At 40.6% G+C, this 24,903-nt stretch overlaps 2 protein-coding genes and 1 long non-coding RNA gene across 8 annotated transcripts in view; 2 read left to right on the top strand and 1 right to left on the bottom strand.

Annotated features, from left to right (window-relative positions):
- The window catches only part of CFAP99 (cilia and flagella associated protein 99), a 64,231-nt gene extending 60,080 nt beyond the window's left edge, over positions 1-4,151 (top strand). Inside the window, exons 15-16 of the mRNA XM_054203951.1 lie at positions 1,490-1,652; positions 3,950-4,151. Of these exons, the coding sequence (XP_054059926.1) occupies positions 1,490-1,652; positions 3,950-4,117 (331 nt within the window). The 3' untranslated portion in view covers positions 4,118-4,151. The remainder of the gene's footprint in view (positions 1-1,489; positions 1,653-3,949) is intronic.
- The window catches only part of LOC128910561 (uncharacterized), a 43,117-nt gene extending 36,294 nt beyond the window's left edge, over positions 1-6,823 (bottom strand). Inside the window, exons 1-2 of the long non-coding RNA XR_008466759.1 lie at positions 6,706-6,823; positions 1,461-1,556 (exon numbers count right to left, since the gene is read on the bottom strand). This is a non-coding gene — a long non-coding RNA (uncharacterized LOC128910561). The remainder of the gene's footprint in view (positions 1-1,460; positions 1,557-6,705) is intronic.
- Positions 6,824-7,530: 707 nt separating this feature from the next.
- On the top strand, positions 7,531-23,476 carry RNF4 (ring finger protein 4). 6 transcript variants are annotated; one of them, XR_008466585.1, is made up of 10 exons: positions 12,067-12,158; positions 13,205-13,373; positions 13,868-13,988; positions 14,697-14,774; positions 14,917-14,996; positions 16,129-16,138; positions 17,807-17,972; positions 20,166-20,214; positions 20,561-20,796; positions 21,967-23,476. XR_008466585.1 is itself a non-coding variant. In XM_054202790.1 (9 exons), exons 2-9 carry the CDS (start codon positions 13,365-13,367, stop codon positions 20,708-20,710), a joined length of 663 nt encoding a protein of 220 aa, XP_054058765.1. In that variant the 5' UTR covers positions 7,531-7,619; positions 13,205-13,364; the 3' UTR covers positions 20,711-23,476. The 6 variants fall into 6 exon arrangements, 5 of the variants coding, with proteins under 5 accessions (XP_054058765.1, XP_054058767.1, XP_054058763.1 ...); XM_054202790.1 differs by lacking the exon at positions 12,067-12,158 and adding an exon at positions 7,531-7,619 and having other exon boundaries at positions 20,561-23,476; XM_054202792.1 differs by lacking the exon at positions 12,067-12,158 and adding an exon at positions 7,633-7,736 and having other exon boundaries at positions 20,561-23,476.
- Positions 23,477-24,903: the final 1,427 nt, after the last annotated feature.

Genomic DNA, 24,903 nt, shown 5'->3' with positions numbered 1-24,903 from the left:
TAACTGGAAATGAGAAGCCAAGCTAAACTGTGCCCCTTATTTGGAGTTCACAGGCACATTTCAGAATGTAACAGAGGTCAAATCTCCCCTTCATCCAGTTCCTGAGGATTTGGGGAACTCTAGTCTGGAATGGCTGCTCTGAAGAATACCTACTGTTACGGAGAGTTTCCTATTAGCAAAGATGAAGCTAAGAAGGCAGACAAGAGCCATCTCTCCCAAGATGAAAGAAGTGTTTGAATCCCTGGAATATTGACACAGACACTTTTTAAGGCAAATGGGTGGTTTTAGCATCAGAAGGAACTTCCTTCTTCCCCTTCCTCCAGCCCCCTGAAAAGACTGTGCCTTATACTGAAAACACTGTGGTATGAGAGCCAAGAGATAAGGGAAGAGTTCTGTTGTAAAACATTTCCAAGGGGCAACCCGTCTGTGAAATTAGTGCTGATACTGACAGAATAACAGTTACAGTATCGGCTGAATGATGCCCCAGTGCACCCTGCTCTTGGTCATTCGGAGTCTTAATCTGGTTTCCAATAAAAGGGATTGTAATGTCGTACTACTGCAATATAAAAGGATCTTTACAAAGCTATCCTTGCCAGCTGAGAGAAGGCATCAGATCTAACCTGGTGATACATTACAGAACTATGCATATTCTTTGGTAGATCTGACACTAACTTTAGCTCTGAATTTGGCCAGAGAATTACAGCTGCTCATGACATAATATTAATACTATACCTTGATCATACTGAGCCAAATTCAAGGGCAATGTTGAATAAAAGAGAAAGTTGGGTGTTAAGTGCATCACTATGCAAGGTGGTGTAACCTACATGAAGAAATTGTGAGTAAATTGTGCCAGTTGGGTGAAAGTAAGCAAAACCAGATAAAATGTAAACTCCAGAGGACAGAAAAGTAGCTACAATAGAAGGGGAAAAAAGGAAGATTATCTGATAACCTCTCTCTTGTGCCTTAGTTTTATGCTGCACATGATGCTATCCATTTATGCTCACCTAGACCCACTAATCTTAATTAATACATCACCATTCCATAGATTCTGAATTTGGCCATCAAGATTACACATAAAAGAATATCTTTCATTTGCCAAGGAATACAGCAATCGAGATGAATACTAATGATCCTATGAGGAAAACTCCATAATTCTCACAAGCAAAAAGCTGCAGTACTATCACAGGTTTTGCACATGCTTTTTCTAAAGAATGTCAAGTCAGGCTTGAAATACTTCAGATATTGTCATCACAGCAGCCTGTGGGAAGAAATTATTCCATATTGTTTAGTAATGCTGTTCTGTAAACACCAAGAAGGAAGTTGTGAATACTACATTCATCGAGCTATATGATTTAAACCTGTTTTGAGTCTAGCTGATTCCCATAAGCAAGAAAAAATTCATTATTGTAAAGGTTATATATGCTCAGATGGATTTATTCTGTGGGTTGATGTTATTTTACCTTCTCCTTGCTTCTTTTTAATTTTGCAGGCAAGAAGAAAAGAAACGAAAGTCCCAGTCTGGTGAAAGGCCTATGAAAGATGATCGCATTTTAAACCTGCAGAAAAAGATTGTAGAAAAAACAATGGAGCGTAAAAAGCAAGCAGGACTCTTAAAGATCGCCCCCCAGAAAACCAGCATTGCATCAAGGAAGGTCTGGGAGTTGTTACACAAGGAGAAAAGCTCTGCAATAGACCTGCTGTTCACAGACCTTTGCTCAACTGCCAGCACTGGCAGGGGGGGCAGAGGCAGATGGTGGCGTATATGGCTGGCGATAGCAACTCCCTGCCTCCTGCACAGGCACAATTTCTCCAAACCATAGCCTTGACCTCACCTTCTTGTCACACGTTCTGCTACCACAGAGCAAGGCTCATCCGCATGGCACGCTTCCCACTTTCATTAGCACGCACTCTCATCCCATTGAAACAGCATTTTAGCCCCGTCCCAAACTCTTGTCTTTCTCAGCTTCCTATCACACACATCCCATTATACCACACCAGGATGGTTACCCCCTCTCTCACCCAAGACATATTCCAGTTTATCATTCCCATGGTTTTTACCTCACCTTTCCTCCCTGGGCCCACAACATCAGATGGAAGCACCAACAGCCCTGTAGGCTTTATACTGGTTCACACTGGTTGTGTTTCCTTGGCAAGTGTCTAAAGACGAGCGGTGAGGAGCTACTGCTCCTGCTGCTGCCGCCGCCTCTGCCATTGCCTCATGCGTGCCTAACATTTACAAGTGGTTCATATACCAGTAATAGTACATGTACCACAGCATATGGAACACTGCAGTGAACAGTCATGGTGGGATCACTTTTTAAAAGCTGTACTAGCCCAATGTAAAATTAGAACTAAATCTCCCAATCTGTTAAAATAATAACTCTTCATCTATTTTGTGAGAAAGTTAGATGAAACTGAATTCAATGAAGAGGAAAACTGTATTTTTCAAGTGTGTGCAGTTTAAAAACCAAAATAGCGCAATTTTTCAGAGTATCAATGTTTGCTGCCTTCAGAATCCCCATTTCAGGCAAGCAAAACACGTAGGTGCTTATATAGACAACTTAGGTCTATCCCTTTTGGCAAAGAAAACACTGAAGACCTATTTGAAGAAAGCATTTCCTAAATTGGGGTGGCTTTCTGAAGTTTTGAACACATGCTTAAACACTTTGCTGGATGACATCCAGGGTAAAGTAGAAGCAATAAATGCAGACTTCAAAGGATGGCAGCCATATAGTTACAAATGTGAGATATTTTTAAAATAAACAAAGAGAAATGATAAATTCACAGCTGGAACTTTTGACTGCCTGATGTGGGTGCTCTGGTGTCATATGAATGAGCAAAAAAGCCAGGGTTTGAAAGTTGTTTTAATGTTAGATTTTGTCTTTTTCTTGAGCTTAGCTTTACACAATAAGTCTTTTAGGATGTCACAGTGCTTTGTTTATGTCTGCTCAAATGTTAAGACATCTGTTAAAAAAAAAAAAAAGAAAAAACAAGGGAAAAAAATCAAGGTTACTATAAATTATTTAGCTGTTTTGGTTTGTCTTCCATCAGTGCTGTTCTGCACTGCAAGACCCTATCCAAATGTTACTACAGGGAAGTGGCTCAATTCTGGTCAGATACGTCCATCAGCATCTTTATTCTAGTTGAACTGTATATTACTGAAAGTGGTGTTAGTGTCACTATAGGAGAAAATTCCTCCCGTAGTTATAATGCCATAGGTATCTGTCATTCAGTTTGTACTGCTGCCTTTTAGGTTCTTCAGTAAGCAGAAAAAAAATGTGACACTAACCCCTTGTATTAAAGTTCCAAGTCCAGATTGTGACTTCAGTTACATTTGTGAGGCCCCTTAGGCCCAATGGGTCTGTGCTGATATAAGTCAAGGTAACATTTTTTTATAAATGACTGTGAAAGACATTCTTAGTAAATCAGAATTTATATTGCAATTTGGAAAGCTAGCCAGAAAAACTACCATTAATGAAAAAAAAAAATTCTACCATTTTAAGCAAAGAATCAGATTAAAAAGTAGCAGTTTTCTGTTTGTTCTGAACTTTTTGGGGAATGTTCCCCTGTGAACACAGCTTTTGAATCAGCAGTAGAGTCTGATAGGATTTGTTGTAGAGTCTGCTCAGTTACGGCTTCAAGAATAAACTGTTGGCAAAGAAAGAACATAAGGTAGCAGCATTGGAGCAAGCCATCCAGATGTAGTTTTATCTTGATTTAACATTTTGTGGAGTATTGCAGCTGTGTTTAATTCATCTTAAACTGGGCAACTCATTCAAGTTACCTTTCTATTCATCATGCCCAGTTTGATGTTGACGAGTTTCCCAATCATATTAGCAAATAAACTGTGTTGCCAGCCAGCCAGATTATCAAATGGAAGTTCAGTGTATCCTCTAAAGAGAACCACTGTAGTCTTTGCAGTGTGATCATCTGTGTGTTTTTTCTGCAGGATTCGTTGCAATGGAACCATTGGAAAGAACTGGAAGAGAGTCGGGAACGACAGTTCAAGATCCTTCAACGTGGCTTCATGGCCAGAGAAAGAGCTCAGAAAATGGCTGGTTATGAGGCAGCAAGAAGTGGGGCCACAGTCTGTATATTGCGCTCTGAAGTACAATAAAATACATTTGGAACAAATTTAGGCCTGCTGGAAATCTCCCGGTGTGCCTGTTTACTACAAGGTGGAATTTTAATCTTTATTTCACCTTTACAGTGTGATTAGAAAAATTTGGGTCATACAGTCATAATAGAATAAAAATGTGTTAATTTTTTTGTCATAGAATTTTATTTTTAAGCTATAATGAAACTTTTTTTTTCTGTTAGAATCAAAAGCTTTAAGAAACTGAAACCTTACCATCAAAGCTCCTACAGCAGAATGGCAAATACCTGGCTAAGAATGTTGAGATCTGTATTTTTTTTATCATTGTATGTTATGCCATGGTTTCTACGCACATCTTCCAAAAGAATAAAAATGAGGGCAAAACCCACACAACATTTGTTCACATATGCATCTTTTCAGAAGGCATGCCCAGCCCAAGTTCCTAACACATCATCTTACAGGACAGTAACTCTGTGTAAGAGGATCACCAGTTTCAATGCAGGTGTTAGAGGATGAGGGAAAAAAATGTTTAGAAGGTTTAGATGATGTGATAGCCTCCAGGAGACAAAGACTAGATTTGGTGACCTAGACAGACCATCCCTCTATTCACAGATGTGAATCTCTTAAGTCTTTAAACAGTGGAAGGAGAACATAACATTGTTTGATCTCTTTAGAGAGCTGCTTCCAGAAAAAGTCAAAATTCTGTTACCCACCTTAAAGATAATTTGCCCTTTATGACAATTTCTATACTGTGTAAAACAGGCTTTAAATCACAGGACTTATTCCAGGCACAAAGCCAAGGAGGATATAAATATGAATTAAAATCTGCATAGCAGTAAGACTATGTAATGTATTTATTTCTATTTTAACTTGATGTCAGTTACTAAGTGTTTAATTATGGCTATTGCAAATATTTAAATTGAAGGAAACTGTTGCTGACATTAGAGTCAGGCAGCTGCTTTTAATGCTTTCGCTTTACATTTCCCACTTTTTACTGAAGGAAGCCTAATTGAATTCTTTTGTTGCCACCTAGCTGTGAAGATCACTTCCACAAGCTGATAAAATGTGCTTTATTTTTCATTCAAAGCAAATGCTACGATAGTCCACAAAAGTAATGTAGGACTCATGCTCAGTAGGAAGAGTTAAGGAACACAGGAGAGCGAAAACAAGGAACAATAGCAGAACTACAGAGAAGAGGGAACTAGGACACTATGTCTAGTGAGGGATTGTAATAGCTTAAAATGACAGAGCCTTGGTGGCAGGGAGTTTATCTTCCTTTGTGGTTGTTCAGCATTCTGCTGCATTGTATTCCAGAACAACAAAGCCAAGTGGTGACTCTTAACATCTGGGCTTTCCAGAAGCCCGCAATTAACAGGGCTGACAGTCATAGTCTGGGATATTGCATGGCTGTAGTACCTCTTCTCCTTTTTGATGTATCTTGCATTTTGAGAATTAAAATATATATATATATTAAAAAATCATCATTAAGCAAATAGCTAGATGGGAGTTTTTAGGTAAGTAATATGGAAATTTCAAAAACTTATCATACTGCATGCTTCTTCCCCTGTGATGTTGCACCCAGTTTTCAAAATTCTTACTGAATTGCAATCAAGCTGATTCAGAACTATTTCCTTCTCCATATTTCCTCTCCATATTTTCCTTGCTTTCAAATGAAAGGACTGAGGAATAGAGCAATCTCAATAATGCAGCTGTGGAATTTTTACCTCCAGAAGTCACAAATAGCCCTATTGCTGCTTTATTTATTCTGACGCATGAAATCATCTTCAGAATCAATGTCTTGAGGGACATAAAAGAATGTGAGTCACTCAGGAAAAATATCAATATATTCCTATTTTTTTTATCAATATAGCCTATTGATTTTTCAGCAATGGCAGGTCTTGCAACAGAAAACACAGAATAACATTAAAAATACCACATTCCTCGTGACAAGTGTGGATAACTTCATGTTGGAAGCAGCAGAACCTATCTGGAACCACTCTGCCCCTAATCACTAGAGGACCTTCTCTGGTATTCCTGTTCCAGCACGGTGATACACAAAAACCTGAGGTCTGGTAGGACTTGTTAGCGTTATAATTACAAAGGCAGCTGTGATGCCATTGGAGCCGGGTGAGCTTTGAAACAATGCACCTGCATTCGCACTGCTGCTTCAGCCACTGGCTGTGGCACTGACCATCCACAACCTGGTTAATCCACGCACAGATAATTGAGAGTCAGCAATGCCTCTGCACTCCCCAATCCACCGGAAACACAGGTGGATGAATAATTCGTGATTCATTCATTTACACGTTTGTTACACCATTTGCAGCCAAGAAGACAAGGGTAAGTGAACAAGGCTGGCTCTTAAATCATGGCACAAAACAGACTTATAAAATCAGAGGTTTCACCTGTCTGACCTCAGTGACAGACTCATTAAGAAACTCATTTAGTGCTGAAAGCTGCGCATTCCAGAGGTCTCTTATTTCAGTGTGAATGGCCAGACCACAAAAGCCTTCACATGCGACCACCGTGTCAGGAGGCCCAGATTAGCTGAGGAAGAGAAGATGGAGGGGTTTCAGCCCTGCGATGAGCATCGGACCCAGGGTGCTCACCTACCCACTCCTCATGTATCGCAGTCGCTGCTGGGTGGGCCTTGGCTCCCTCTTCCAAATCAGCCCCGGTAACGAGGCAAAGCCCAGGCTGGGCGACTGCCTGGCCAGGTAATCCAACCTGCCCTAGAGAGCATAGAGATTTTGTTATTTAAGTGAAAACAAAGACACAGAGATGGATATGTTGGAATGGCAAGCAAACAAAATACCTAGTACAAATCTTAAGCACTGTTCACCCAGCAGAGAAAGCAAGAAAAGCCACCAGGAAAAGCTACAGATTTATCTACAAAGAGCCAAGCAGGGCAGTGAGACTCGGGAGAAACCAGATAGTCCTTGTGTTAAGGCAATGCTCTCAGGAAAAACCCTTTTCAAGACTGAGGTGAGGCCATTGCAACCCCTCTGCAAGCGCTTGTAACGAGTTACAGGGGGGATCTGGACTAATTGTGCCAGAGGCAATGGTAAGGAGCTCCCAAGTTGATGGCCTTGATGGATTTTGCCTTGGAAACATTTCCAGAAGGTTAGCATGGGGGATAGTGAGGACGTGACGGACAACCCCCAAAGCTCACACACACACTCCCCCAGTACAGCAACATTGCAGAACACAGCAAACGCCCTTGCAGGGTCCATAAGAGCCGAACGAAACCTGTGACCGAGGAAAACTTTCCATGGGGTAGAGGCCATGGAAGCGTTGCCCGGCCGTGAGGGGGCAGCAGGCCCGGAGCAGCCCACAGCCGTGCGCCGAACTACAACTCCCAGCAGGCCGCGGGGCCGGATAAAAGGCGGGGCCGCTCTCCTTCACCGCTTCCTGATTGATGTGCGCGGCGGCCACTCGGTGAGCCGTAGGGTGGCGATCCGCCCAATGGCGGGAGAGCGGAGGCGGGCGTTGCCGGACGCCGCTGCCGGGCCGGGTGTTGAGGGTGAGTGCTGCAGGCCGGGGGGGCTCGGTCGCGGGGGTGGGAGCGGCGCCCGGGAGCCGCACCGGCGCCCCCGGGCCCGCCCTGCCTTTCTGAGGCGCCCGGGGCGGCGGGCGACGGGTGAGGGGCGGGAGGGGAGCGGGGGAAGGCGGCCGCACCCCGCCGCCGTGGGGGAGGGGCGGGCCGGGCCGGCACTGAGGGGAGCGGGGGGAGACGGGGCTTCGTCCGCCGGTGCGCGGAGCCGGGCCTTGCGCGGCGGGGCCGCCCCGGCGCTGCCCCTTCTCCGGGGAGGGGACGGTGACCCGAGCCCTTTCCCCCGGGCGCGGAGTGGGGGCACAGCCCTGAGGGGCGTCCCTCAGCTGCCCCCGGCCTGCCCTCGCTCCGCCTGGGGAGCCGGGCGGCGTGTCCCGCTTCCCCCGGCCCTGTCTTATTCTTATTTTTCTGTCTCCGCCGCTCCGGGGGCCTCCGGGGCCTCCGGGGCCTGCCAGTCCTGCTGCCCGGCCCTCAGGGCCGGCCCCGGCCGATCCTGCCCTCCCCGACGGACGCGGCGACTCCCCTCGGCGCCGGGCGGCAGCGCTGGGGTCCGGGGGACAGCTGGGCCTGCGGCCGCCTTCTGCCCCGTATTGCCTCGGGAGCGAGACTAGCCGGCCCTTGCGGACGGGCTGCTCAGCCTCTTGCGGTGCTCGCTGGGTCGTAAACTGCATTTGCTGCCAGGGCCGTTCAGAGGGTGCCCTGAAGCGTCTGAGAGAAAAGTGCTGGAGAGGAGACGGTGGCATTCCCCCTCTCCTCTGGAGGAGCAGCCGTGGCTCGCTGCACGCAGTAGATGCAGCTGCCTGCAGTTGTTGGTCTGTCCTCCCATTTTGTGTGACAGTGGGAGTGGAGGGAACGCTTCTCCTTCCTCAGCGTCCCCCTACACCTCCATTACAGGACGTGAAAACGCTCAACTTCTTTTTCCATTCTTCTGTATCTGGTTTGGGGACTATTGAAAGTAAGCTGTAGCCTCTCTCAAAGAAACTTTCGCACGTAAGGGCAATGAGGAGCTTTTCTTCTGGCCAATCTTAACCTTTGTTGTTTCTGAAATAGAACATCTGGCCAACTGAAAGTTTTGTGTGTGTTTTGTTTTTGTTTTCTGAGTGTTTTCCTAGCTTCTTTGTTTTGTTTGGTTTTTGGTTAGGCTGCTTATAAAAATACATTTTATTCCTCTGTAGATGTAGCTACTTAGAGTAGGTAGGCTACTATATCTCCATGGTAGGCTGTTTGTCTCTCATCTTTATTCTTGTAGTGCCTCTCACCAAGCTTTTGTAGAATGGGACTGCTTGACCTAATTTGGATAAAATGTAATAGACTCAGCATCTGTTTTCAGTAAAGTTGTGCATCTGAAAAAATGAGAACATCTTTAAAGATACTGCAAATACACACGGTAGGAAAGTTTTGAAAGAGTAAAGTGATACATTACTGTTTCCTGTGATAAAAAAAATTTAAGACTTGCACTTTGTGGTCGGTATGTGCATCTTCTGACTGCAGAAAAAATTTTTTATACATGTTTGTATCTTTGATGCTGTGTTTCCTGTTGTTGCGAGTGCAGAGAGGTCTTACGAGTGGAAATGAGAAGCAAAGTCTTAAAGGCATAGCATAGCATGTTTTGGCAAATGCAATAAATATATACTGGTTTTGTCACCTGTGTCTTGCACGTGCCAAACATTTAGACTGATATTATTGCTGTCTTCAAATAGTTACTTTAGTGTATTTGTAATGGTTAGGATCATTATGAAGTAAAGTTTTGTTTGCGTTTGTGAGACATGGTAAAAATGTCTATTTCTTGCCTAAGCTAATTTGCCTCAATTCATGCTAAGCATGTGGGAGACTAAAACTTAGTTTTCAGAGTGGTATAAGACAAGTTTTCAGTTTATGTTGCTTAGAGAATCCATGTTTTTAGAGTTGTAATTCAAACATGTTAAATTAGGTCAACTTGAACTGAGTGAAAATGTGAACTTTTTTATAGAGGAAAAGATTTAACAGGAGACTATCGATTCTCATAGTCATAATTTTTCTTTTACTCCTAGCATAAACATTTTTAATTTAGATGACCTTTATTTTTCTCAAGTATGTACATGTACAGGGAAAGGCTGGTGGATATAGTCCTTAAAATGCTAGTAAGTTAGCTAGAATAAACCTTGAACTTTGTTGTTATGAGGACAACACTACTTAAGCCCTTGTGAGAACTAAATGACAGGAACAAAAACTGCATGAGTAGAGCTCTGCATATGAGAGGAAGGGGGAGTGGCTTTTTCTGGTATGGTGTCATCCTGCAGTAATGCAATAAAAAGTTTGCGAAAGTTAAAAAGGTATTTGTTGGCTTGCTAAGTTGATCTGCTAAGTGTTCACATTCAATTTTTTTAAAATTTTTTTTACATTTTTTAAAAAAATCATAATTCTAGAATTTTGAATTGATGTATGAATGCAGAAGGTTGATGCGGTAACTCTGTATTATCTAGTCTTGGTGCTGGGTTTCATAGTGACTGCTGGAGGAGGAGCATATAAACCTTATCACTTAATTTGGGCTATCCAGTCCTGTATAATGGATCCTATAATTGAATTGGGTGGTCCTGAGGTTTTGAAAATCTTTAAGGAATTCCTGTTGATGAATATGTCTCCAAAAGTGCAAAACTTGGAACTGTTTTGTTTACCTCTGTTCTTGTGCGCTACTAACTTGATCTGTGGTGTATTTAAGAAAGTAATCTTTGCCTCATTTTTGCTACCTAATCTTACAGTTCTGGTAATTAGCTTTCAGTGAAGTTTCACAAGGAAGCTAATAACATGTGGAAATCTATAGCCCCACAGAAGAGATTTGTTCTTACAAGAAAAAAAAGAAGTTGCTGGATCATGAGACCCCTTCCATAGTCTTAATAAATTCCAGCAGTCTGATTTTCTTTATAAACGTGATTCTCCTCTTGTTGATACGGATGAACATGTTTATGATGATTTAAGATGGTTTTACAATGATGAGCTTCCCTATGGGTATCCATTCTCAACTTCCTTCTTCTTCAGAAGCTTTTAAAGAGGTTAAGATATGAGCCTCTAGCAGATAGAACACTTGTGCCTTACGTATACTCTCTGTATTAAGTATAAAGAAAGCCTAATGCCGAAGTTGTAAGGTTCTGAAAATTAAACGATCTAAATAGTGACAGTATTCCCTGTCACTTAGTTGAAGAAGCGGCTCTGTCCTGTGTTGGCTGTGATGTCTGATATTAGATCCTTTGAGATATGTCATAGTAATCCTATAAATCTGTTCCTTGGTGTCTTGTTGAAGTGGTGTGTGAATATTTAACATGGATAAGGTGGTGTTGGCATTACAGGTCTTCTATTGTGTATTACTTTGGTTTTCTTTTCACCATAATTTTCAAATTTAAGGTTGGTTTGTTTGTTGTTTATTTGTTTTTCTTTTTATTTGGTTGTTGTTTTTTTTTTTTTCTTTGTGATAGCTTTTCTTTGGCACTTAAGCCACTTGCGGCCAAAGAGAATCTATGCAACATTTTATGTTTGAAGTCATCCCAGGTGCTTGCTGCCTGACACATTTTTAACCCTTTCTAAAGATACTTTGTGAACATACCATTGCACTGGGTTTTATTCAGTGCTAAATCCATCTTGTGAACCCTTCTGGGTGTTTTACATCCAAAACCATGCTGTCTAGTGAATATGTCAGACTTCTTTTTTTGCTATCTTTCAGCAATGCAGATACACCAGTGTATTAGATTGCTCTAACAGGTTTTATTTAAAAACAATTCTAACAACTTGTAATTTAAAGTAAGCTTGTGTAAAGTTTATTTCTTTTTAATCCTCAGGTGTGTGTACCAACTGACATTTCCCAGTTAATGTCCACAAGTATTTTTTTCCAATTCCATATCTGAGGAGAATTAAAGAAAATGTCACCTGACTTTCTTGATGAAATAAACTTATAAAGAACCTAATGGCATAACTTATTAATACACCTCATATGATGATCAGTGTTGATCTTCCTCCTGCTGTGTGCAGAAAACTGCTCTCCCTGAGTTATTTTCAGTTTCAGTTGTAGCTGTTAGATGAAGATGGCAGCTTGTCTTTGAGCAACTAGTTTGAAAGAGCATATGTGCTAGGTTTAGGGATGATTCTCTCCCTTTCCCCACATCTCTCATGCTATGTGTCCTCCTTGCTTCACCTCCCTCTTCCCCTTGTCTCCAAAAAGCTCCAAAACCAAACCCTATGAATAATAATCATATCAAGTGAGGAACTCCTATAGCACCTAGAAAATGTGCTCACAGAACAGTTTCTCTGGTTTGTTTTATATGAGTGCAGAATTAGGTGTGGTCTTAAACGTTGTTCTTCTCTATTCCAAAAATTCAGTGAAGTGAGTAAAATAGGATCTTCCCAAGAATGTTGGCAAGGCTGGCAGAAAAGCTTTCTTCCTTAACAGGTGAAATGAAATCTAGACCTTAAGAACAGTGGGGTGAAGTGTGTAAAGAAAACTCACATTACCTGGACACACAATGCTATGAAAATGGTCGCGTAAGTGAGTCCTGTACTGATGAAGTGGGAGACTGAAAGTCGGTTCAAAGCTTTCTCTGATAGAAAACTTAGTATTGAACATTCCGGGTGAGAACATACGGCTATTGCTCACATTTGTGAGAAAAGCTCTTGAGAAACTATACATGTAAGTTCAGATTTTTTTAAAAAAATATCTTAAAAAAAATCTTAAAGCTATCAAAGATTATTAGGCTCATATTGGGAGAGGGAGTTATGTATAACAGTTCTGAAAATTTCATCTACTGTGACCAGAGTCTGCCTGTGGTCTCTCTGATCACTAAGTCTGGAATATAGCAAGTGGTCCAAGTCGGGGAAGAAAAAAAAACCACAAACGTGTTGATTTTCATTTTAGCTTTTGCAATCCAGTACCAGTTTTAAAATGGAAAAAAATGGGAGAGAATTGATGAGTGGTTATTACGTTGCTTAAAACTGTGCGTAAATACATCTTTGGGCTTAGTAAAAGTACCAAGCTTAGTGTAAGGATTTTTCTCAAGCAGGTTTTGTTTTAGTTATGTCACAATTCAGTATTAATGGGTCTCTTAAGAAAATAAGTTATTTAAGAAAGTTTTAAGAGGGAAAAAAATCAGTCAGGCTTCCTTTAACTCAAGGTTTTGATTGACTACTAGTGCTGTTCCATCCTACTGTGTGGTCTTAGTATTTCTTAATCTCAGAGTAATAGGTTAATAGCCTGTGTGCTGGTCTCTGCAGGGTAGATCAAGGTCAGTATCAGGAAGACGTTTCTGCAGTTTTTCAGTTTGTTTTTCAGTTAAACGTAATTGGGATTCCTTAGTATTTTTCTAGCTGGTTAACAAACTAGCTTGTTCTGGTGTTTAGTTTAGGAAATGGGTATGAATGACTGAAGCTTCAGGCCCAGCTGTAGGTGTCTGAGGCCCAAATACCAAACTCTGGGACTTCCCCTCCAGCTTTGGACAGAAACTGGTGACTAGGGAATTGGAATCTTGGAGAGGAGATGTATTTAAGAGAAGAAGCATTACAGTTAGGTAATCTTCTCTCTCCTTTTCTTTTAGGTTTGGAAGGACCTCAGAAGGTTCTCAGACCCTCAGAAATCTGGATTTTTTAACAGTGTGCTACCTAAAGGAATATAAGGAATTGATACTTCTGGCTTTCTTGCAATTAATTTTTTGGTATTTGTACCTCTCATTCCGTAGTTTTAGATCAAGAAACAGCATGAGCACAGTAAGTATTTTACTACTCGATGTGAACCTGATTCTTAAAATATGTTGTTTACGGTACCTTTATAAACATTTTTAAGAGTTTGTAGTAAAGACAGTGGAGCATAAGCATATTAGAACTTCATGTAACTTAATTTTCTGCGATACTTAAGATTCTTTAGAGGCTAGCAATAGTTCAGAAATGCTTACAATGTGAGTAAAAGCCTTAAGTCAGACTGATTCCAACGGTTGGCTGAAAATTATATAACTGTGAACTAGTTTTCTCATTTGCATTTATGTTTTTTACTGTGTGACCCAACTGGTAAGAGATCTGGGGTGATGTCTTTTCCTTGATGTGACACGTTCACGTATGAATGACCCATGTCACTATTCTTTGCGTATTGCAGCCTTTCAGGGGAGTGTTTTATGTGTCCTTGTGTGCTTTCATTGGTGCTGCAAAGATGAGGGCCATGTTAATATTACTCCGAAAGAAACTGCTAAGGCTTTGTTCCCTCTTAGACTCAACGAAAGCGCCGTGGAGGAGCAGTTAATTCTAGGCAAGCTCGGAAACGAAACAGGTTGATGGCTTCTACCACAGAAATGGCTTCAGAAGCAGAGCCTATAGAACTTGAAGAAAGTGGTAAGCTTTCTTTTTAACTTAGAACAACATAAACTGCTTCTAGAGGGTTGAGGTCCCACTTAACCTGTATTTTGGCCAGTTGCTAGGCTCTTCACTGGAAAGGAAGGGAAACCTGATTTTAGAAAGTGTCTACTATGGCATCTACAAACAACAAGGCTCTTGACAACTGTTTTAGTTTGTTACTGAGATGCGATACGTTCAACACTAGTGATAGGTTAGTTGTGTGAGAAAGGTACTCAAGTGCTGCTGAAACATCTGAATGTCTACTCTGATGAGCTGGGAGTTAGTGCAGCTGCCACTACAGATAATGGCAAACTAAGTTTGGAAACTCCCAAGTTTTAAGAAGATAATTAAAAGTTTATCATTAGTCATGCCCTGTCCCTAAGGTAGAGGCAGTGCTTGGTCAGTATGTTTTTACAAAAAGTGTCAGAATTTTAAAAGCCTCCTTGAGGTTTTAAATAAATATTTAAATTGCCTTCTGAAATCCTAGGAAAGCTTAAAAGTAACTGTTGGTGTCCAGGTAATTATATGGCTTTTTTAGTTTTTGCTGTGCATTTGGCTATGAAAGGTCAGACAAGACACAAGACAGGAACATTTACAGCATGGTACTGTAAAATTATTATATCCTCTATGATTGACGTTTTATTTTGTGTGATAAACATTCTCCTATGTCAGATGAATAACCTCTTGCTGTGTACCTCCCACAAGCTCTTGTCATACAACAGAACTGTGTGAGGAGCTCAGCTGCTGTTCCTCTCGTATGGCAACTTGCAGAAGACAGTGATGGTAATGCTCTACGTGGACTGTTGAGGGCAAAGCTTGAGTGAAATCTTGGTTACGTTCCTGAAGAGAGGAGTCTGGTACATAGTGTCAGGCAATTTTATTCCTCTGCAATCTTTGATCTTGACTCTAACATTGTGTTTTTAAGCTGGTGAAGAAGTCGTAGATCTCACGTGTGAATCTTCTGATCCTGTAGTTGTTGATCTAACTCACAATGATTCTGTTGTGGTGAGTAGTGAATAGCACACTTAGCTAAATCTTGTAGTCAAATTAAGTTTGTATTGTGCTCCCTGATAGAATCTGGCTTTAAGGGTAAGTTTTAAGTTCAAAGTTGACTTGTAAGCGCATGAAAGCCATGCATTACAGGTTGGCACAGAAGCTGCTCTGGAGGTACACTTGCAGATGGTTAGAGGGTAATCTAAAATAGCTTTTTGCTCCAGATCTTGGGGAGGATACATACCAGTCATGAGTAATGTAACAGAAGGAGATGCAATTTAGAGTTGAAGCTATTCCAGATAACAAAGGTATATGCCAACGATTTAAATAAAAATTGAAGGAGATAACAGTCTTTGATTTCACAAATATGAAGTGCAACGTCCGTTTAAGGTTCTCCTGTCAGAGAGATGCCAAGTGCAACCATGACCATGATTCAAACTGTTCAGTTTCTTACTCCAAGAAGTATTAAAAAAATTTACTTTTTTTAGTGCTATTTTTAAAGCTAGAATATTATTTTATGCCATCCATGTTGTAGATTATAACCTCACTTTTGGGATGCCACTGCTGCCATGCAGAACCAGAAACAAGCAGCAGGAATAGCATAGGAACAATCCTGCTGGGATTGTTCCTTAGCCTTTGACAAGGAAAGGCCTCAGACTTTACGACATAATCTGCATTGCCCCAGCTGTGTTCCACCAAAGACAACAGCAGGTTTGGGGTTGATTTTTTTTTTTTTTCCTTTAGCAACTGTTAATCTAATATGAAGTGTTTATGGATCTCACACCTGAATTTGCCTCTTTGGGGGAGAAAGAGGGAAAGAATCTCCTCCAGCCTAAATCAAACTAGGATACTGAAACTGGGGAGCAGGGAGAAGAGTGTTCAGATGATTTTCTAAGCTGCCTCCATTTCTATCCCTTTGCAGCAGTGTGAGCAGAACCAGAAGCAACCACTTATATTGAGAGCAGCAGCTAATTTAGTACCGCTTTTAACATTCTTAATCAAAGTGAGAGTGATATCCTACCATTCTTAGCTTGTTTTGTGGTAAATGCTTGGCTTAGCTGGTGTTTGTATGTAGCACTAGGTGTGCACACCAAAGTCTAATTGTATTTTCTTTTCTCTCCCTTCCCATATATATCGATGCAAGATTGTTGAAGGTGAGTTGACATTTTTACAATTGATAATGGAATTGTCCTAAACTTAATTTTTTCCTTTTCTTTTCTAACGAACTTGAGTATCATGGATTGAAAATCCAAAAGGCAAAGAACAGTGCTAAAGTATCTGCCTAGTGTCTTAGAGAATGGATCCAACCTGTGTTTGATAGTCACTATCAGAGCTTGCAAAAAGTATCTGAAATAAAATACATCAAAGCTGCTCAAAATACGTTTTCTTGTTTTACAAATACAGAAGTTCTGTAAGCCCAGAGTTGATAATAATTTTAATTAGCACTTTTAACACTGGAATATCTGCTTTGAATGAGAAAATGTTGAAATGGGTTTTTAGCCTGTATTGTAGTGAAGGAACTAAAGAAGAAAGTTAGTTGTGGTCGTAGTACTCACTTTCATTATCTAGTCCAACACGCCTCAAATTTAGTACTGACAAGTATTAACAAGTGTGGATTTTTTTTTCTACTTTAGGTGTTACAATAGTTATAGCTATAAAGAAGTTAATCCTTTACACCTTTCAGATCTTGTTCTGATTATTATATCTGAGGTGTATTAGTGTGTTGTTAGCTGCTTACTTAGAATGTAATCTGTTCTGTGTTCTGAATGAAGCCAGAGCAAGTAAGAAATACTTGGAACAGAATTTGTATCTGAATACTTATGCAGGAAGAAGCTTTCATTTTGTGGCTATTTATGTAACTTTAATTGATCAGTGCTTGATAATTGTTACATGTACACTGGAGTTGCAGAGATAATTATTGCATGTGGTTTCTAATTGTTAAAATGCAAACAGCAGTTCTTTAACTTTTGCATGTTATGGAGCAGGCAATTAAATATTTATTTATCTGCTTTTGTCTTGGGCAGTATAACTTCCTTTTCAAGTTACCTTAACTCAGGAGGAAGACAATGAAAATTTCTAAGGAGATGCTGCTTAAAGTATTTTTATAATTTCCAAGTACTGTTCTTAAAAAGAATCGTTTCATAGAAGCTGCCTTTGATTGGGGGAGGTTTGGTTTAACACAGATAAAAAGTGTAACAGTTCAGTGTCATACGTGGATAGAGCAGTGAGCACCCATAGCGGCTCCATAACTTAAATCTTTAGATTCGATCATCTCTTCCATCACTTCAGAGCGCTTTCTGTGTTTTACCAGGCCTTTTTGCTGTGTATGTGCTACCTCACCATGCTACTTGGAAACTTAACTTCAGTCCTCTCTCTCTCTCACTCTCATATCATGCAGCGGTTGTTGCAGTTCCTCAACATAGTATCGTTAGCATTATCTGTTATTAAGAATTGGGAGAGATAGCTTCCCTTTATAGGGGTGATTTATTCACAGGTAGTGTAACTATATGAAACTTATGACCCAGGGAATCTTTAAGATCATGTTTTAGCTGTTTGTAGGGTGAATTGAGCAAATGTTTTGTGTCGATATGTAGCAAGCAGAATGTTCACAATGTCTGGAAATGTTCAGCCCTAATATTTAGAAAACTAGTTTGTTTAAGATTGCTTTTAACCCAGGTGAATATGGTCCATTTAAAATATGAACCATTACAGAGTATTTATAATACTGCATTTCAAGGATAGTTCCAGGGAGATATATATATTTTTTTATATATATATATATAAAAAAATATTATATCTAACTTACCAAAATTAAATTACAGAGAATCAGCGACAAAGGAGAAATCTTAGACTAAGAAGCCAGCGACAATCGGACAGCTGTGTACTGAGTAGTGATGATGAAGATGAACCAAGAGATAATGATGTGTATGTGACAGACAAAGTGTCTCGAGAATTGGGACCGCTGGAAGATGAAACTGCGAGTTCAAAGTATGTATGCCTTATCACCTACCATACATTGAATTTTGCTTTTCTTATACATACAGGACTAAGTTTTATTGCTATATCCTGGCTTTTCGTTGAAGTCTTAACTTATTCTAGTTAGTTCCCACTTTCAGTAAGTACAACATCACATTGCACGTGATGACTAAATGATACCGTGTGCACTGTAGGATAAAAAGCCAGCCCAAGACAGGAGTACAACTTTGCATACCACCTTAAAGATGAATGTGGGGCATGGCAAGGAAGGAGGATTAGTCACAGGCCATAGCTCATAATGTATTGCACTTACTGTTTGTGCAAAGCTCTAGTAGTTGAGTTAGATATGGAAGTATTTTCATTGGTGTAGATTAGGCTTGGTATCATGAGACCAGCAGGCAGAAGCCTGGCAAATTCCAGTAAAAACTATTACTCATTCACTGCTTTTTTTTATACACTGTGCCAGTTGACTGCCTTTTTCCTCTTGGACCAGTAACTATTCTTCCAAGGTATACCTGCGAGGTTATTGTGGAGGTAATACTGTTATGGCCAGGTTTTGTTCTATCCCATGTATGTCATGGAGCCTCTGATATGTTTGTATGTGAGATGGTGATCTTGCTCTTCGGGCCAGATGCCTGCGCAGTAAAGACCCCGTTCTGTGGAGGAATGGTAAACTCCTGCTGTAGGAGCAATCCATTATATTAATGTATAATGTATAAGACACAATGTATTAGACTAATTGAATGAAATCAGGTGTCCATGTGACTAGGGAAGATGAAGAACATGAGAATTGTGGTATAAACACTTTTTAAAGTGTTTTGAGGGGAAAAAAATACAGGTAAAGCCCGTGTGCTTTGAGCCTTTTAGATTACTGGAAAGCAGTGTAAGGGAGAACTTGGAAATTTTGTGTATCAAGTCTTAAATATGCCACCCAAAGGGCTTATAGTATTCTAAAATGTAGTGCATTTTGCCAATGGATTTGTAAATTCATTAAAAAATTTTAAGTATGTAGGCGAATAAATCCCACTAATTAGTTATTATGAAAAATTAATGTTTTGTTCCTTCAATCTGAAGCTTCTCTGTTAAAGAATGTGCATTCCTCCTCTGTTTAGGTAAGGCTAAAACAACTCAGTGCTGCAGCACTTAGCAGTGACGAAAAGGTACTGATGTTGGAGATTGCCCCAGAGCCGTCTACAGTGTTACTGTGTAGTGTTAGACTTAATGAAGGTTATCATCAATTGTAATTAATTACTGAGTTGGTATGATAGCTGCTGCATAAAGAATTTGAGTAGTAAAAATGGGAGAATTAATGGTGTTAAATTATGTGTGTGAAACTAGGGGTAGAAGTTAGTGGTGCTCATTGCTTGTATTTAAGGTGACATGATGAAGGATATCTCATGCTTTCTGTTTCTGTTTAATAAATTACAAAGTGTTGCTCAGCATGGGCCGCGACATAATAGAGCCAAGTGTTTATGGTAAAGACTTACGAAAGCAGCTTGCTGTGATTGTGTAAAATACAGATTAATCTGTAAATAAAAGTGGTGGGAAGTTCTTTCTCTTCCTGATAGAGAATATTTTTCAGCACTTACGGTATGACACGTTCCTTAAGCAGAATAGCTATGTCTGTTAGTAAGTGTGTGTGCAATACAGCTGTCCAGGAGGCAGGACAGGTACATCTGTCACCGCAGGTTGGTAACAGCCACTGTGTTGGTCTTTCTTTCTCTGAACTAGAAATTTATTTTTTAATATTTCCTCATATTAGTATGTTCCTGCCCTATATTTTATAAGGAAGGAGTTCTTGGTATGAGTATGTTACTGGGCTGGGATGTTGTAAATTAGAATAGGACAGCTAGATGGTTTTGTTACAACGCTCCTATTCATGAATTGCTGAAGGTTGATATTGCCATAGGCACAGTGCACGGCGCTGTAGACTGCTGCGACTTGTAATAACAGAGCAGGTGACTAACTGCACTTGCCCCTGCTGAAAAGCAAGATGCTGTTTCCTTTAGGGAAGGGAGACCCCAACTACTTAGTAAATGCAACAGCTTGAGAGAGTTAAATGTACACAGGATCTTCAGAGGAAATGCATCCTGGCTAGTCTGTGCAGTCGGATGGTTACGTGATGTTTTATGTATCGGTAGCCCTCAATGCACGGTGAAATTAATGGATGCGTGTTCTTTCTGGTTTTGTTCTCTCTCCCACAAGGCCGTCTGGTACCGTTAGCTGTCCGATTTGCATGGATGGCTACTCAGAGGTAAGGATCCACATGTTGTCATCATTTCTTTTTCATTGGAGGGAGAATGGGGCAGAGGGTGAGCTGCGCGACTCTCTTGGCTCGTGTGGGACACTGGAGACAGCTGGCTTGAAGTACAGTCCTTAAATCTAAGGTGAAACTGGCTTGTAACTCAAAGGCATTTCTTAGTGGTGTAGGCAGAGGGAGGAACGCTTCCCAAGATGGCGCTGAAAAGTCTTTGGGTTCCTGATTATTTAGTAGTAATGTACTGATTCCAGATGCTCCAAGTGTGATTTGCGTGGTGCCAGTAGACCAGCAACGTTGAATTTTTTGCTCCAAATACCAGTTGTGGTTTCTTTTCTTCCAGATTGTGCAAAGTGGACGACTGATTGTGTCAACCAAATGCGGCCATGTCTTCTGCAGTCAGTGCCTCCGTGATTCCCTTAGGAATGCCAACTCTTGCCCAACCTGTAGGAAGAAACTCACTCACAGACAGTATCATCCCATTTATATATGAGTACTTTGATTTCTCAGGACAGACTCAACTGGATTTTGGGGGAAAATGTCATGTTTTCAGTGCTCTGAAGATGTAAAGAGCAGCAGGTTGTGCACACATCCAAATAAAACTGATTTTTTTGGAGAATAACTTGTACATATATAGACAGCTTTTTTATGGTCCAAGCTGCTTCTTGTTATGTCCCTGGTTATAACGTTAAATCTGTGACTGTCTCTAAACTAGACCAGCAGCCTGTGTCAGAAAGGAAGCAGCTAATCCATTTCCTTCTACTTTTTTAATGCTTAAATAAGAGGGTCTGAGTATTTTGTTATCTCTTACTCTTTAAATTATTCCTGCCATTGCATACAGATATGGAGTAGTTACCTTTCAAAATACAGATGAGCAACTTGCCATTTCATTACACTTTTGTTTTTATGCTCTAAGAAGCTCATGACTATCTTGCTTTCTGCTATACCATCTTTGCCCAAGGAGGGTAAGTTTTGTAACGATGGATTGTTTTGTCGTAAATCAATATGAAATTGACAACCAGGGTAATGCAATAAAATAACCTGCTGTTAATCAGCAGTCAGGTTTTTTTTACGCAGAAGGCTTGAACTTGTAGATGTCTTTATGAACTCCATGAGATCTAAAGTACGTAGACAAATCGCAACGTGTACAATGTGAAAATACTTCTTCAAATGTTTTAACTGCCAAGAATTCCTGTATTTGAATCACAACACTGAACTTATTTTCTAGTGTGATGTGATGGTCTCTTGAGTTTACTACTGTTCTATAGCGCTCTCTCCTGATAACTAAGGAGAATATAGTCTTCTCTAGGCTTGCTAGTGATGAGTAAGCAGCAAATTCAATGCTGTCCTCGTCAGCTGAATACCAAACTACCTACAAATCTTCTTACTGTATCAAGTGTACCCGGTGTAATGCTTAAAGTTCAGTGCGTTCACCGAACTCTTCAGTTTGTACTGACACCTGACTGATTTTAGCCTGGTGCATAGGATTAAAAATTAAATAATTGTATTGCCATGGATTTGGGAAGTAGAGGCTTTAAAGGAGGTTTGGTAGCAATCTTGACTTGGCAGCTTTTTCAGAGAGAAGTTTAATCTCCCTTGGCCAAGGACTGTCCAGCTTTCTTTAAATGTGCATTTATTTAAAAAGAAGTCAGATACATACAGAGATACAGAGAGAATTCCTCTGTGGAAGCAAGGCAGGAATACACAGGTTTATGCACTGTTATCCAGTCACTTTTTTTTTTTCCCCAGGTCCGAGTTATAAATGTCTGCTTTAAACCTGTTAACAGCGAAAATCCGTGAGCTGATGTGGAATCCCAGATGAGCTGATACAAGCAGGAGTACCGTAACTAAATGTAGATGAGATGATTAAAACCAGTATTTTATGACCCGCATATGCAGTAGCTGCATCTAGGAAGGTTGAAATTCAGTCTATAAAAAAAAAAAAAAAAAAAAAAAAACAACCAAACAAAAAGTCCAAAATTAAACTTGGATGCCTTTTGGCAGTTGGTGGCTTATGATAAACCATTAGGAGCACCATTCTGTGCCCTGATGCAGCACAAGTGTAGGACGCGTTTAGTTAACACTGATACCTGATGTGTCCTTGCTATAACCTGTCCTAGGGATCGGTAGGAATTAAAGCAGCTCTTCTAATTAGCTTTCTCAAGTTCTGTATTGAAGATTGCAACCCGAAAGTAAAGTTGTCTTTTTTATTTATTAGGTTGTTTAGGGATGTTTCTGGATGTAGTAATAGGGACAGAGTTTTGTTCCATAAAGGCTTGCTTAAAAAATGCAATGCTTTCCCCACCCTGGTTTGGAATAGCTTTGGTCAGTCCCGTTACCAGGAAAAAGCAGTTTCTGCGGTGTGGCAATACGGTAACTGCTAAAATGTTACGTACCTTTAGCTACGGTGCGCTCCCACTGGTAATACGAACTACAAGCAAGGGCTACGGCAGTCTTAGGATAGTGTGGTGACAACAGCTACTGGCACTTGTGTCCCAAAAACTGTAGAAACGATGAAACAGTACTAAAGATTGCTTGAAGAATTAACTGCAAGAAGAGAAGCAGCCCAACATGACAACTCAAGATATTTAAGGGCCACAGAAACAGCTTTCTCCCAGCAGCTTAACAAAGAAAAAAGTAGAAAAAAAACTGTGGCCAGTTTTCCTTGGTTGGCTACTGTACGAGAGGGACGATAAGAAGGGGATTTAAGGGATTACCTCGGGATGAGGGCGAGTCACGTATCCGTGCATCCTTCACAGTGTACGAGCCATAGCCTAAAATGACTTTGCACAACTCCCTCTGTGTAAATATGACTTTATAGTTTGTGTCTCAATAAATAGATCTAATTGAAACTTAGATACCACAAACTATAAAATGTTTAACAAAGAAGTTTTTAGCTTTTGTGTACCCTGTGAAGTGCCACAGATTTTGTGCATCTCAAAATGAATTTTAAGCTCTCAGTACATGGAAAAATATTAAATGGTGTTACACGCATTTATTTTTTTTTAGGGAAAAAAACAACAACCAAACAAAAACCCCCAAAATATTTGAGTTCCAGTGACGTTTCACATTGGCAAGAAGTGATAGATAATATAAAGATTTTTTTTTCATAATGTAAATGTATGTCTTGTATATAGTTCAACTTTTCCTGTATTTAATTGTATTCATGTCTGTCCGTCCTATCTATGTTGGACTCTGCTGGTAGGCAAACAGTTCTTTTAACAGGTGGAAATAAAACTATCAGTTTGATCAACCAGAATGGCTCGTTCTTTTAATCATGCTGTATTAATTGATTTGCAGGGGGGAGGCGGAAAATCCCAAACACCCACATTTTTTAGTTGTTTTGGCCAGCGGGTGTTTGTGTGGGGAAAAGGAGGGAGGCGCTGCCTGGGCTGGCAGCGTGGACGGGACGATGGTGGGGCCCAAGTCCTGCTCCAGAGCAGGGGGATGCAGAGGTGCGTGCGGGAGTCGGGGGACAGAGGGGGCCCTTGTTGAAGGGGGGGTCTGTTGGGGTGTCCCCCTGCTGTAAGAGCTGCTGGCAAAGCTGAGGTTGCCTGTGGCACGCAGGTGGCACATATGAAAGGCCGTGCTGGAGAGAGGGCGAGGAGGAATGCTGAGGGGAGGACCAGGCACAGTAGTGGCTTGACAGTCACTATAAAGCCTATTTTGTTTCTTCTCCAAACGAACAAACTAAACAGATGCTTTTCCAACGAACTTGCACACCATGGATTAAAATTGCGCTTACCAGAAGGCAAAGGACAGTGCTAAAGTGTCTGCCCAGTGTCTTAGAGAACGGATCCAACCTGTGTTTGATAGTTGCAGTCAGAGCTTGTAGAAAGTACCTGAAATAAAATACATCAAAGCTGCTCAAAATACATTTTAATATTTTCCAAGTACAGAAATTCTGTAAGCCTGGAGTTGATAATAATTTTAATTAGCACTTTTAACACTGGAATGTCTGCTTTGAATGAGAAAATGTCGAAAGGGTTTTTTAGCCTGTATTGTAGTGAAGGAACTGAAGAAGGAAGTTACAGGCCCTTTAGAATCGTGCATTTCAGGGCTAGTTCCAGGGCTATATGTTTTATAATATATCTAACTTACCAAAATTAAACTACAGACAATCAACAACAAAGGGGAACTCTCAGACTAAGAGGCCAGCGACAGCTGGACATCTCTATACTGATTGGCAATGAAGAAGATGAACCAAGAGATAACAATCTGTATGTGACACACAAAGTGTCTTTCTAAAGTCTAATTTCTGATATACTGTAGAAACTGATTTTTTTTTCCAAGCTTTTCAGTTCTGTACTGTGCTAAAACTTTAGGCCTAACATATAATTGCATTTCTAGAGAAGAACTCATGCAAAAAACAACCACAAACTTTTGTTCTGTTGTTCATGAGATCGTTATCTAATGTACAGTATGGCTTGAGATACGCTGAAACACTCACGATACGTAAAAGACACAGCCAAACCCTCTGAAAATATGCTTCCTATAATCGAGCGTTGCATCAGGAAGGAGTTCTTGGTGTGAGTACGTTACTGGGCTGGGGTGTTGCTAAATTAGAGTAGGGGATGTTTGCACTTCTGACAACTGCTTTCGCTTCTAGAAAGCACAGCTGGATGGTTTCGTTACAAAACTATTTGTGACCTGCCGAAGGTTGATATTGCCATAGGCACGCTGCAC

The sequence above is a fragment of the Rissa tridactyla genome, chromosome 5 (genome assembly GCF_028500815.1).
Source record: "Rissa tridactyla isolate bRisTri1 chromosome 5, bRisTri1.patW.cur.20221130, whole genome shotgun sequence".
Classification (NCBI taxonomy): Eukaryota; Metazoa; Chordata; class Aves; order Charadriiformes; family Laridae; genus Rissa; species Rissa tridactyla.
The sequence above is the reverse complement of the archived record's forward strand: the minus strand, read 5'-3'. Positions and strand labels throughout refer to the sequence as shown.

Bases quoted from the DNA above. Each gene is read 5' to 3' on its own strand.
- RNF4 (XM_054202788.1), top strand. The intron at 13,374-13,867 runs GTAAGTATTTTA...GTTCCCTCTTAG, and splicing joins CAAGAAACAGCATGAGCACA to ACTCAACGAAAGCGCCGTGG. The intron at 13,989-14,696 runs GTAAGCTTTCTT...ACCTCCCACAAG, and splicing joins TATAGAACTTGAAGAAAGTG to CTCTTGTCATACAACAGAAC.